General features: G+C 40.6%; 2 protein-coding genes across 2 annotated transcripts in view; one reads left to right on the plus strand and one right to left on the minus strand.

The window, feature by feature from the left end:
- The window catches only part of LOC126501293 (broad substrate specificity ATP-binding cassette transporter ABCG2), a 103,581-nt gene that overhangs the window by 75,766 nt on the left and 13,442 nt on the right, over window positions 1-14,373 (minus strand). The gene's annotated exons all lie outside the window — the stretch shown is intronic.
- LOC126501294 (zinc finger CCCH domain-containing protein 14-like) lies at window positions 7-1,843 on the plus strand. The gene is given in 2 exon segments (XM_050141899.1): window positions 7-1,417; window positions 1,420-1,843. Coding segments are annotated over 2 exon segments (1,488 nt in total). The 5' UTR covers window positions 7-130; the 3' UTR covers window positions 1,621-1,843.

A 14,373-nucleotide genomic window follows, 5' to 3' on the forward strand; every position in this document is an offset into this window, starting at 1 on the left:
ACCGTATGGCTCCATGGTGTATTAGATAAACTTCGCTCTGTTACAACTGAGCCCTCTAGTCTCAAGTCTTCAGACACCAGCATCTTTGATAGTAACGTGCCTTCAAACAAGAGCAGCTTTAGTCGAGGAGATGAGAGACGGCCTGAAGCTGCAGTCCCTCCCCTTGCTGTTTCTAGCTCTAGGCCTGAAAAAAAGAGATTCCAGAGTTTCTACAAGTTCGCAGGAACAGAAATCCACTAATGTCAGACATTCTTATGATGGTGGAGCTTCAACCCGGCTAATGTCAACAGTGAAACCTCTAAGGGAGCCAGCACCCTCTGAATATGTGATTGATATCAAGCCAGAACCAGATGATCTCATTGATGAAGACCTTAATTTTGTGCAGGAGAATCCCTTATCTCAGAGAAAACCTACAGTGACACTTACGTATGGTTCTTCTCGCCCTTCTATTGAAATTTATCGGCCACCTGCAAGTAGAAATGCAGACACTAGCACTCATATAAACAGGCTGCAACTTCATCAGCAGCAAAACAGTACTCACGCTGCCAAGCAGCTGGATGTGCAGAGCAGCCAGGTGTACGAAGAAGGACGCTTATGTGAACCAGAAGTGCTGAGCAGCGTAGACGACACTTACAGCCCCTTCTTCAGAAACAACTTGGATAAGATGAGTATTGAGGACGAAAACTTTCGGAAGAGAAAGTTGCCTGTGGTAAGTTCAGTTGTAAAAGTAAAAAGATTCAGTCATGATGGAGAAGAGGAAGAGGAAGATGAGGATTATGGCTCCCGGATAGGAAGTTTGTCCAGCAGTGTGTCGGTGCCAGCAAAGCCTGAGAGGAGACCTTCTCTTCCACCTTCTAAACAAGCTAACAAGAACCTCATTTTGAAGGCTATCTCTGAAGCTCAAGAGTCTGTCACAAAAACAACTAACTATTCTGCAGTTCCACAGAAACAGACACTTCCAGTTGCTCCCAGAACTCAAACTTCTCAAGAAGAATTGCTAGTGGAAATGGTCCAGGGGCAAAGCAGGGCCCCCAGAATAAGTCCTCCTGTTAAAGAGGAGGAAGCAAAAGGAGATGGTACAGAAAAAATTCAAGGCACTCAGCAGAGGCAGTTTTTATCCCGACTGCAGATTGACCCAGTAGTGGTACAGACAATGGAGATGAGCCCAGCTGAGATGACTGACCCGAGTGTGGCACAAAAACCAGAAAAGCTTCTGGAACGTTGCAAGTACTGGTCTGCTTGTAAAAATGGGGATGAGTGTGTATACCATCATCCCATTTCACCTTGCAAAGCCTTTCCCAATTGTAAATTTGCTGAAAAATGTTTGTTTGTGCATCCAAACTGTAAATATGATGCAAAGTGTACTAAACCAGATTGTCTCTTCACACACATCAGTAGAAGAATTCCAGTACTGACTTCTCATCACCAGCACCATCTTCTAATGGTCAGCTCTGCCGTTACTTCCCAGCTTGTAAGAAAATGGAATGTCCCTTCTACCACCCAAAACACTGTAGGTTTAATACTCAGTGTACAAGACCAGACTGCACATTTTACCACCCCACCATTACTGTACCACCAAGACATGCCTTGAAATGGATTCGGCCTCAAACTAGCGAATGATGCCATAGTCCTACCTGGCAAGAAGATCATGGAGTTTGAAAGCTTCCATCTTCTGAGAGATACTCTACAGAACTTGTCACGTCTTTGAAATTTAGAATATATTGCTTTCATAATATGAATTTTGTTGCCTAACTGAAGTGTCTAATTTTTCAAGTGTGTAAGTTTATTAAGTGGTTTCAACATTTTTTGTTTGTTTGTTTTGACGATGAAAAAGACAGTTTTGACTATGAAGGAGACAGTTTGAAGAGAAGCCAAAGTCTATTAAAACATTTACGGCATGTTTGTACATTGCTGTTTAACATCATTTTTTGTAATGGTCCTGTAGCTTAGGGCTGTAGTGCCTGTTTGAAGGCCATTGTCCTCACAGCTGAATCGCTTTTCCCAAAGATGATNACAAAATCATACAAAAAATTTTATAAGTATATACAGAAAGTTTCAGAAAACAGACTTTGAACTCACAAGAGTATAAAATATTCCAATGTTCTGAAAAATATTGTCAGAAATAACTCCACAGAAAATATACTTAGTTACCCCTAAAGATCATTCTTGAAATGTAGATTTAAGTGATATATTTTAAATGACAGAACTATATATAATTACAGAAATCAAATGGGTAAACGTCACAATAAGATGAAACTTGGCCACTGTATGAAGTTTTATGTGTGTGGTTTTTGAAGTTGTTAAGGCAAGAAGTGCCAAATGTTTTAAATAACAGACAACTGATTTTTCAAAGACTTGATGTTTTAAAAATTAAAGTGTAAGAGGTGGTTAGTAAAGGGGATAATAAAAGCTCAAACATTTTCAGGACCAAATTTAAACTGATAAGTTACTTAAAGGATGGATAATAAAGTCACGCCTATAAAAGTCTGTTTAACACTGTGAAAAAAATAACTTTATGAATATGAGAGAGGCCCTTAAAATTTCCTTAAGGATATGGAGGAAAGAATAAACAAAATATTGGAAGAAATCCCTTAAAACCAAGAAAAAAACAATCAAACAAGTGAAGGAAACAATACAAGACTTAAAAAACAAAATAGAGGCAATAAAGAAAACACAAATCAAGGGAACTCTGGAAATGGGAAATCTAAGTAAACGAACAGGAACTACAGATGCAAGATAACCAACAGAATGCAAGAGATGGAAGAGAGAATCTCGTGTGTTGAAGATACGATAAAGGAAATAGATTTATCATTCCAAAAAAATGTTAAATCCAACAAATTCTTAACACAAAACATCCAGGAAATCTGGGACACCATGAAAAGACCAAACCTAAAAACAATAGGAGAGAAAAAGGAGAACATCAACTCAAAGGCACAGAAAATATATTCAGCAAAAAAAAAGGCCCATAACCATATAACAACCAAAACACTAAACATACAGAATAAAGAAAGAATTCTGAGCTGCAAAAGAAAAAGGCCAAGTAATATATAAAAACAGACCTATCAAAATTTCATCCAACTTCTCAATGGAAACTCTGAAAGTCAGTAGGTGCTACAGACGCTCTGCAGTTACTATGCAGACCAGGAATGCAAGCCCAGACTACTATACCCAGCAAAGCTTTCAATCATCATAGACAGAGAAAACAAGATATTCTATGACAAAACCAAATTTAAACAATATCTATCCACAAATCCAATCTATCCACAAATCCAGCCCTATAGAAAGTGCAGAAAGAAAACTCCAACCCAAGGAAATTAGCTGCACCCACAAAAACATAGGCACCAGAGAACCTCAAACCAGCAAACTCCAAGGAAGTGAAACACACAAACATTACTACTGCCACCAACAAAACCAACTATAACAGGTATTAACAATCACCAGTCATTAATATCCTTAATATCAATGGACTCAATTCACCTATAAAAATTCACAGGCTATCAGAGTGGATGTGAAAACAGGACCATCCTTCTGCTTCATACAAGAAACACACCTCAACCTCAAGACAAATATTACTTCAGAGTAAGGGTTGGGAAAAGACATTCCAATTGGATGGACCTATGAAACAAGCTAGTATAGCTATCCTAATATCTAACAATATAGACAAGTGGCCAAAACAACATCTAAGGAATTGCTCAGCATCCTTAGCCATCGGGGAAATGCAAATCAAAGTGATTTTGAGATACCATCTTACACCTATCAGAATGGCTAAGATCAAAAACACTGATGATAGCTTATGCTAGAGAGGATGTGGAGTAAGGGGAACAATCTTCTATTGCTTGTGGAAGTTCAAACGTTCAGCTATTTTGGCGATCAGTATGACAGTTTCTCAGAAAATTGGGAATCAACCTACCTCAAGACACAGCAATAGAACTCTTGGGCATATACCCAAAGAATGCACAATCATACTACAAGGATATTTGCTCAACTATGTTCATAGCAACATTATTCATAATAGCCAGAACCTGGAAACAGCCTAGATGTCCCTTAACCAAAGAATGTATTTAAAAAAAATGTGGTACATTTACACAATGGAGTATTACTCAGGAGTAAACAGTGACATCATAAAATTTTCAGACAAATGGATGGAACTAGAAAAAACCATCCTGAGTGAGGTAACCCAGACCCAGAAAGAAAAACACAGTATGTACTCACTCATAAGTATATATTAGATCCAAAGAATAACCAGCCTACAATCCAAAACCCCAGAGAAGCTAAGTAAAAAGGAGGACCCTGAGAGGAACCTACCTGGAGGACTCCAGGAAGAGAAAATAGTTAAGATCTCCTGGGTAAACTGGGAGGCAGAGTAGAAGGGAGGGGATGGGGGATGGGAACATGTGGGATCTAGATAGCCAAATGGGGGAAGAATTAAGGGGAAGAGCAATGAAAGAGATATCTTGATAGAGGTAGCCATTATGGGGCTAGGGAGAAACCTAACCCACCTCTACCTCAACTCTCACTATATATAATAGTAGTACCTCTACAGACCAAACAAACACTTTGTGTTAGCACATTATCTTAAAAAAACTTTTTTTTATTATTTTAAAATTGTGTGTCTGTGTGTAGGTATGGCTATGTACTCATGAGTGCATATACCCATAGAGGTCAGGGACATCAGATAGCCGTGGAGCTGGGGTTACAGTGACTGTGAGCATCCTGGTGTGGGTGCTCTTTATTCAGACAGGTTATTGTAAAATAACTATAAAATTAGGGAAATTCCTAGGAATCCACAGGATAACCCCAGCTAAGACTCCTAGCAATAGTCAAGAGGGTGGACCCTCTTAAATCAGATTAGTGCCTATCCTAACCATCATCATAGAATCCACATCCAGTAACTGATGGAAGCGGATGCAGTGACCCACAGCCAAGCACTGGACTGAGCTCCTGGAGTTCAGTCGAAGAGAGAGAGGAGGGATCATATGAGCAAGTGGGGGTCAAGATCATGATGGGGAAAACTACAGAGACAGCCTACCGGAGCAAGTGGGAGCTCATGGACTCTGGATTGACACCTGGGAAACCTGTATGGGACTGAACTAGGCCATCTGAGCGTGGGTGACAGTTTTGTGACTTGATCTGGCCATGGGATTAGGACCTATCCCGGGTGCATGAACTGACTTGTGGAGCCCATTTCCTAAGGTGGGATATAATGCTCAGCCTTGATACAGGGAAGAGCTTGGTCCTGCCTCAACCTGCTATGCCAGACTTTGTTGACTCCCCAAAGAAGGCTTAATAAAGAATATTTAATATATACTTACATATATAACATGAAAACACTTCATTGAAAAGTATCATAAATGCCATTATTAGCTGGCATTAATTATAAATTAAAAATTTATAGTTATTTTACAATAACCTGTCTGAATAAAGAGCACCCACACCAGGATGCTCACAGTCACTGTAACCCCAGCTCCACAGCTACCTGATGCCCCTGACCTCTATGGGCATATGCACTCATGAGTACATATCCATACCTACACACAGAAACACAACTTTAAAATAATAAAAGAATGTTTTTAAGGTGCTAACACAAAGTGTTTGTTTGGTCTCTAGAGGTACTACTATTATATATAGCGAGAGTTGAGGTAGTGTCTGATCATCTCAGAGACCTCTGTGTTTGGTTCCTCCTTTGGGCTTCACTAATATGGAGGTGACTATACTAACTCACTTAATCTTTCTATCCTATCAAAGTATTCATCTCAAGTATTTGGTGAAAATTAGCTACTTAGCACGGAACTCCCAACAAAGAACAATCACATTGTGAATTCATTTCTACTACAATTAATCCCAATCACCATTATTTGATATTTGATATTTGATAAACGATAGTTTTAACATTGGACTAAGGAACTATGAAGGTTCCAAACACTGAAGACATTTTTCCTAGGGAGAGACAGAATACAAAGGTCTGCCATTACTTACATGAAAGAGCTCTCATTGACATTCACTTCTCTTTACTTCAATATCAGGAAGTATTTATGTAGAGAACATGAGTGTTTCTTAGGCAACACTTAATTACCACTCTGATTAATACCTTAATTTCTTAATAATTCTTCCCAGTTGGCAACCATGAACTTAATTAGCCCAAATACACATAAAAGTTCATTTTCTGGACTAAAGTTGGTGAAGCCCAGCCTTGTACCTAGATTGATCTGTAAGTGTTGTATCAAGTACAAAGTACTTGTGATTCATCAGCAACTCGTCACTCAGCCACCGATTTAAACATCAAAGCAAATGGTTTTTGCTCTGTTGAGGATAGACATCATCATTAAAGTTATGGGTGCACGTTAGCAATGTAGCTCACTTGGTGGAGTGCTTGCCTAGTGTGAATTCAATCCCCAACACAGCAAAAAAAAAATGAATGTGGTTGAACACACCAGAGATACTATCACTTGGGAATGGAGACAGAAAGATCAGGAGTTGTACAGCAAGTCTGAGGTCAGCCTGGAAACAGGAGGCACTGAATCAGGAGACAGAACAGGCTGGTGAGATGGCTCAGTGGTCGAAGCTGCCTGCTGCCAAGCCTGGAGACCTGAGTTCAGTCCCTGGGAACCTCATATTGAAAGGAGAGAACCACAAGTTTTCTGAATTCCACAGGCTTGCCACGTATGTTCTGTGAGGTAGAAATCTGGTCTGGGCCATAGGTGGACGGCATAGAGGCAGGCACAGCCCTGGCACCTATGTGGAGGACCACACGGAGACACTGCCCACCAACCCAGTTTCTTTCATTCACTTTTATACTTCCCTTATTTGATATATAGTTCCAGTTTTATAGATCAATTTTGTCTTTCCTTGTTCTCTGTTCTCTCTCTCTCTCTCTCTCTCTCTCTCTCTCTCTCTCTCTCTCTCTCCAGACTTCCCTAAAGAGCACAGATTGTCCTGGGATTAGTGGTCTCCCTGTCCCAGAGCCCAGCTCCATCCCTATCCAAGATACCTAGACACCCCCTACACTCAACTCCACCAATCCCACCAACCCCTCTCATCCTTCTGTACTTACCTGGTACCTTCTGTAGCCAGATAGCAGACTCATGCCAACTACACCCATCCTCACTACCTGAGGACTGCTCCTCTCCAGGGAGGGTGACTAGACTCACCCCTGCATCTTTTCCCATTCTCGTGACCTGCCTAAGGAACACAAGTTGCACCTACCTTCCCAAGACCCTCTCTGTGTCCCACTTCAGATAGGGAAGCTCAATTTGTGACACTAACCCCATCCGCACCTAACTGGTACCCTCACCCATCCCTAGCTGGGTAGTTTAGACTCCCATCTCAATGCCAGCCACTCACATCAACTCTGCCCATTGCTGTAACTGGAGGAGAGCCCTACACCATGAACAGACCCTAGGCACACACTAGCAACTCCGCCCCCCCCCAAGCTTGCCAGAGTACCACACCCCGAGCCCTGCACCTGACATCTGCTTCCCTTATACTGTCCTCTTCAAGAATGGAATCTCGGTCTCATAACGTCAACTCTGTCAACACCTGTAAAGTCTTCAGCACCTCTCCCAGTCACCTGAAGAATTCACCGTGAGAATCAGATGGCATTTTACGTACAAAAGTTGTGCAACATTAAAAACTGGCAAGGCTGTGAAAGAATGAAGGAAATAAAAGATGGAAGGCTCAGCATTGGCTCACAACATCTGTTCCTCGGGGAGGAAGAAGGGAGTGTTTGTCACACGAAATGCCAAGAAGTATCAGGTCATTTGGATTCTAGGAAGTAAGTTTCCATGCACTTTGGTGGTACCAAAAAAAAAAAAAGGTTGAGTACCAGGGAAAAGTGGATGAGAGTTTCATGCAGAAATACGGAGAGGCAGCTTGTCGGGTGCAGGTTGAAGCTGCTTGACTGTGCTTCAGGTCTCTCGTTGGGGCTCCCTGGTCCCCTAGGTAAAATGATTTCTGGAAAAGGCCTGGTTTCTATCGACTCTCATCTGGCTTTGAGGACACATCAATCACGCACTCTGTACAATTGCTTCTGGCGGTGAGGCTGAGCCAGCCGGTGCATCTGTTCAGAGGTCAATGAGTCAGATTGTAGCACTAAGCATTCAGAACTTTGACTGGGGTCCTTGCATTCAGCCTGATGAATATGAGCAAACGTATGCAAAGAGGCCTATCCCAGGAGAATACAATTCCTCACCACTTCTAGGTGCTGGGGACGAGTATCCCAAAACTCCCCATCAGGCAAGTATGCCGACAGGTATTTCTCTGGATCTCCCCTTGCACACAGTAGCAAGAATCTTCATTAGCCAGGTCTAGAAGATGAGCTGACTCTGTTTAGTGAAAATCTAGCAAGTTAATACTGGTCTCTTGCCCTTGGGAACTCAGAGATTGCTCTTGCAATCTCTTGGCTGGGATCCTGAGAGGACATTAGGTGTTAGAGTTGGTCTTGGCAGGGTTGAAGGTTTGGGGAAGAACCACACAATGACTTTTGATGTTTTTAGAGGACAGCAAATAAACTTTTGAAAGGTTCGTATATCCAAAATAAATGATAAATTTGTTGGGTGGAGGGTCAACATTTAGTAAAAATGACAGCCAAATTTCTTTTCTCATGAGGAAAAAGAAGACTTTAATAATAACTAATATAGAATGAAGCGTAGTCTTTGCTTGGCAAGCCCACAAGTGATACACATAAACACAGCACCATTTCAGCACCATAAGCACAAGTTAAGGTCAGAGTAAGATAAGCCATCCAGAACAGACAGCTTCTAAGCCAGCTGGCAAGAGTATCAGCGGTGAGTTACTGTTTCTAAAGTAGGAAAAGCAATGTTCACTCTAGGAAGATTTAGAATCAATCACAGGAAGGTTTACAATAATTAAGCCCACATTAACATTTTATATTAGATAATTTTTACTGGGGGCTATAGTTCAGTGGTAGAATGTTTCCCTAATATCTATAAGGACTCATATTCAGGTGTATGGTACACACACACAGACATACAGGCATAAATACATGTACACAAGTGGTGTGGGAAGTCCTTCTGTATATGTGTTGTTTTTATTGTTTAATTACAAAGGCTCTTTCAGCCAGTGGCTTGGCAGAATAGAGCTAGGAGGGAAAACTAAACTAAATGCTGGGAGAAAAAAAAGACAGAGTCAAGGAGAGCCATGTAGCTGCCACTGGAGCCTATCAAAACTTTGCCTGTAGGCTACGAGCTCATGGCGATGCAGATTAATGGAGAAGGCTTAGTTAGTGCTGAAATTAAAGGTGTGCAACACCATGCCCGGTCCCAGCTTTTCTCTAATTCCTTTTCACAAGGTAGAAGCTTAGCTGGATGAGGTCTGGCTCTAAGGTCAGTTCTTAAACTTTGTCTGGAGAGACAACAAGGACCACAGTTCAATTCCCAGCCCAGTAGCTCACAACCTTCTGTAACTCCACTTCCAAAGGATCGGATGCCCTTTTATGACCTCAATGAGCATCAGGCATGCACACAGTGCACAGTGCAGGCAAAACACTCATACACATAAAACACAATAAATTAATCTAAAAGTAAACAAACCTGAATCTTTGCAAACATTTAAATAAGGTTTTCAGCTTATAAAAATATTCCTTTAAGCAATTACAAAAGTTTAACAGTAATATATGTTATGGCCCAAGGTAGGCTTATTTTATTTTCGGAAGAAAGGCATTTCTCAAATTCTCTACTGCTCCAGCTCAGTGAGAATTCAGTTACGAATGAGTCCAGGATATGATGTCCCATTTACACCACCTGAGAGGAAATTAAGTGGCACCATTTTCCCGTTACAGCGATATTAAAAGGTGTTGTCTACAAAAGCATCAGTAGCCAGGAAGCAGGATTGAACTCAATGACTGATAATGTGATAGTGCCAAAGGCTAGGAAAGTTAAACACAAATATTTTAATACTTTTTATTGTTCCAGATAAATGCCTCTATTGGATGATGAAGAGTCATGCCTGACACTTACCTATTATAACTGCTTCAATATTGCAAATTAGACAAGAGTAGAGATTTTTGTGTCTATGCCTTAACATTCATTACCCCTAGCCTTTTAGTGAGCTCAGGATATATTCATTGAATGAATTAGAAAATATTAAGTGGGAAAAGATCTTCACTAACTCCACACTGGACAGAGGACTAATCTCTGAAATATACAAAGAACTCAAGAAAATTGACATCAAAAAAATAAATAATCAAAAAAGGGGGTTGTACAGACCTAAACAGAGAACTCTCAACAAATAAATCTCAAATGGCTGAAAGACACTTAAGGAAATGCTCAACATCTTTAGCCATCAGAGAAATGCAAATCAAAACAACTCTGAGATTCCATCTTACACCTATAAGAATGGCCAAGATCAAAAACACTGATGACAGCTTATTATGGTGGAGAGGATCTGGGGTATGGGGAATGTTCCTCCAGGTTGGTGGGAGTGCAAACTTGTACAGCAACTTTGGAAACTAGTATGGCAATTTTTCAGAAAATTAGGAATTAATCTACCTCAAGACACAGTAATACAGCTGTTGGGTATGTACCCAAAAAATGCTCACTCATGCCACAAGGATATGAGCTCAACATCTTCATAGCAGCATTATTTGTAATAGCCAGAAACTAGAAAATTAGATGTCCCTCAGCTGAAGAATGGATAAAGAAAATGTGGTACATTTACACAATGAAATACTACACAGTGGTGTGTGTGTATATATATATATCTTGGGATTTGCAGGCAAATGGAAGGATCTAGAAAAAGCCATACTGAGTGAGGTAATGAGAAAAACAAATATAATATTTACTCACTCATAAGTGGCTTTAGATAAAAAGCAAAGAAAAACCAGCCTACCATTCACAACCCAGAACAAAGAGAACTCTAAGAGAGACAAACAAGGATCTACATAGGAAGGAGAAAAAGACAAGATCTCCTGAGCAAATTGCGAGAAATGGGGATAACAAGAGAGGGTAAAAGGAAGAGGGGAGGATGATATTCACAGCCGGAAGGAAGGGGAGTGGAGAAAAATGTATACCTTAATAAAAAAATACTATGGCCTATCTGAGTACCTAAATTGTAAACATCTCTAAAATTAAAGTAAAACACGACAGAGTGGCTTTTGAGATCTATAGCAAGCAGTGAGTTATAAGTTACCAAAGGACAGGAAGTGAGAGTAAGTACTAAAAGTCCAAAGTGTGGGCAGAGCAGGTTAATAACGGCAGCCAAGGACTCCACTTGACTTGGGCTATGCACACAATCCTCTTGTAATGCACTTGGCAACCAAAGACCCTCACCTGCATGTACTACTATGCACATAACCCTCTCCAAATAACGTACTCGGCAACCTGTCAGAAATGTTGCACCTCTAGATACATAAAGCTGCACTCGCCCTGGATAACCAATTAGGGGGCTCATTCCTGGAGAAAGACCGATTTTTGTTTTTCTTCTCTTGGCATCCATTGCTTGAACTCTTCATCTTGATGTAGGACCCTGTGAGATTTCCGCTCTCTACACTGGCATACCAACTGGTATTATCATTGTTCATGTCTTGTTTAAGCAACCATTTGTTGAGATTTTACAGATGCAGCTTCCCTGTAACATAGAGAAAACACAGTCTCACATCAAAAATCCTGATCCTCGGGCTCTTAGAGTCTTCCCACTTTCCCTTTCTATGCTGTTCCCCGAGGCTTAGATGTATGGGCTGGTTTGTAGATGTACTGGCTTGGTACCCTGTGGTCAGTTGTGAAGACTGAAATTCTTAGCGGACTCTGGGTCCCCTTGAACATTAAAGAGGAAGAATGACGAGACTGTTGATCACACACAAAAGATAAGATTATATTTATGAAAGTAGAAGAGATATAACTTTTTTAATGAGTGTGCGTCTATGGTTATTTGTATATTTAGTTCCTTTTAACAGCAACTGAATTGCAATCAGTGTGCATAGAGGAAGATAAGTTGAAAGTTTTGATCTCTTCTTTTTCAAGAGAGAAAAGAAAACTATAACTAGAAATGTAATTGGAATAAATATCTTTCAATGCTTAAGATTAGAATCTTGACTTTGCCGAACAGACCTTTAGAGAGTCACAAATTCTGACGCCCAGTGGGAGAACGGTGCAGGTTGATGAAGTGATACATTGTACCCTTCTGGCGTTTGGGAAGACTTCTCAATAGTTTTCAAAGATTCAACTAGAAACATCTTGGGTGAATATACTTCAGAGAAGTGAGAAGGTTGTCAAGTTTCCTGCCAGGGGAAGTTGAAGAAAATAGAACTAAAGGAATTCTTTAGACCTTCCCTTTCGTGTCCCTGCACGTGGATGTGCTGCAGGAAAAAGCAAAGAGTTTCTGACCAAGGAGGAAGCAGCTTTAAGAAAGCAAAGCCCACACTAAGAACTGGCAGTACCATCAGTGACCGACCAGCATTGTTCAAGCCCAACCCATCTTCCTGTTTTCATGGAATTTGAAATCGTGTTTTGAATTTAACTGGAACATATTGCAACAACTTGGGACATGGTTTCAAACATGTTTCCATACAAACTCCTCCACTCTACCAAATGTAAATACTACCATTGAAACAAATATATCTACAAGTCTAACTTAACAAGTTTATAGAGGAAAATAGACATTGTTTTCTATCATGCTCTTTTAACTAAACCAGAATTTTAGATAGTCTAGAGTCATCTTAAAAATCTCAAAGTAAAGATATAGTGACCAGAAACACAGTATAATATTTGCAAAAGCACAAAGCAATGTAACAAGATAGAGAAAGCTGATATTATTATGGGAAAGCATAGGGGAATGCTTCCAGAAATTGATGTAGGCAAAGAATTTGAAGAAGTCTATGTCTCCTCAAGTTCAGGCAAAAGTGGCAAGTGAGACTATATCAAACTAACACCCTCTGCACAGAAGACGAAATAATCAAGAAAGTAAAGAGGTAACCTAGAAAATGGGAAAGATTTGTAAAGAATTCATCTGACAAGGGATTAACATATAAGAACTTAACAACAGCAGTAAACCAAAGTAACAGGATCAAAGACGGTGCAAATAACCTAAATACACATTTCTCAAAAGACAATAAAAAATAGCCAGAGGCCGGGCAGTGGTGGCGCACGCCTTTAATCCCAGCACTCGGGAGGCAAAAGCAGGCAGATCTCTGTGAGTTCGAGGCCAGCCTGGTCTACAAGAGCTAGTTCCAGGACAGGAACCAAAAGCTACGGAGAAACCCTGCCTCGGGGAAAAAAAAAATAGCCAGAGGCATAGATGGCTCAGCAGATAAAGGTGTTTGCTGCCAAGGATCATATCCTGCATTCAGTCCTACAACCAACGTGCTACAAGGAAAACTGACCCTCAGAATTTGTTCTTAGAAGTCCACCTTTGCCATGCTATGCACACATTCCAGCATCAATAAAATAAATGAACATTAAAGAAAAATTCACACACACACACATATATATACAATATACACATACACATATATTTACATTCCAAGTTCCAAGCAACAGACCTGTCAATTGCACTGGTAAGATTCCAGCAAACAGACAGACTGAGAGTCAACGCTTGTCGATGTTTACTGTGTGCATGGGTCACTGTGAACTTTGATAAATATGTAGATTTTGAGTATGGACCTGAGTGGGCATTTCTATGGCATTTCTGCAGGTCTCTCAAATTCATGAGTATCAAAGGAGGAACTTGAAAGAGACCATACACTGATCCCTAAGCTCTAAGGAATTTGGTAAAATCACACAAGCCCACACCTGGCCCTTTTACATGAAATTTAAACTTCTTTACCTCTCTTTTTTACCCCACCCCTCACCCCCCATCATCCCGGCTTGTACAATCCCTCCTCTCTCTCTTCAGCAAGACTCACACAGCTCAGACCAGTACTTTGCTGTAGATCTCTGCATCTGCCTCCATCAGTTACTGGATAGAGTATCTCTGATAACAATTAGGGCAGTCACCAATCTGTTTATAGAAGATGGCCAGTTCAGGTACTCTTTCTACAGTTGCTATGAGTCTTAGCTGGGTCATCCTTGTAAATTCCTAAAGGATCCCCCGCCCCAAAATGCCCTCCCCATCAAGAAGCATCTCAAAACACAGCAATCATTGGTATAAGAATTGCTAGCCTTCAGCCATAAAATCCCTTGTGATGATAGCTGTCCCACTGCCTTTCCTCTTTCTTTCTTTCCTTCTCTCTCTCTCCCTTCCTTCCGTCCTTCCTTCCCCCCCTTGCTCTCTCTTTTTTATGAGCTTTGTAAAATTACAGAATTCAAACCCCCCTTAAAAAGTTGAAAAATGGGGTTTAATGGAGTCTCACAATGGGCATTGTGCTGGATAGTTTTATGTCAACTTGACACAAAACTTGGAGGAGGGAGCCTCAATTTAAAA

This window comes from Alexandromys fortis, unplaced genomic scaffold (assembly GCF_014885135.2).
Source record: "Alexandromys fortis isolate MF-2015 unplaced genomic scaffold, M_Fortis_MF-2015_v1.1 scaffold_30, whole genome shotgun sequence".
In the NCBI taxonomy this organism is placed as follows: Eukaryota; Metazoa; Chordata; class Mammalia; order Rodentia; family Cricetidae; genus Alexandromys; species Alexandromys fortis.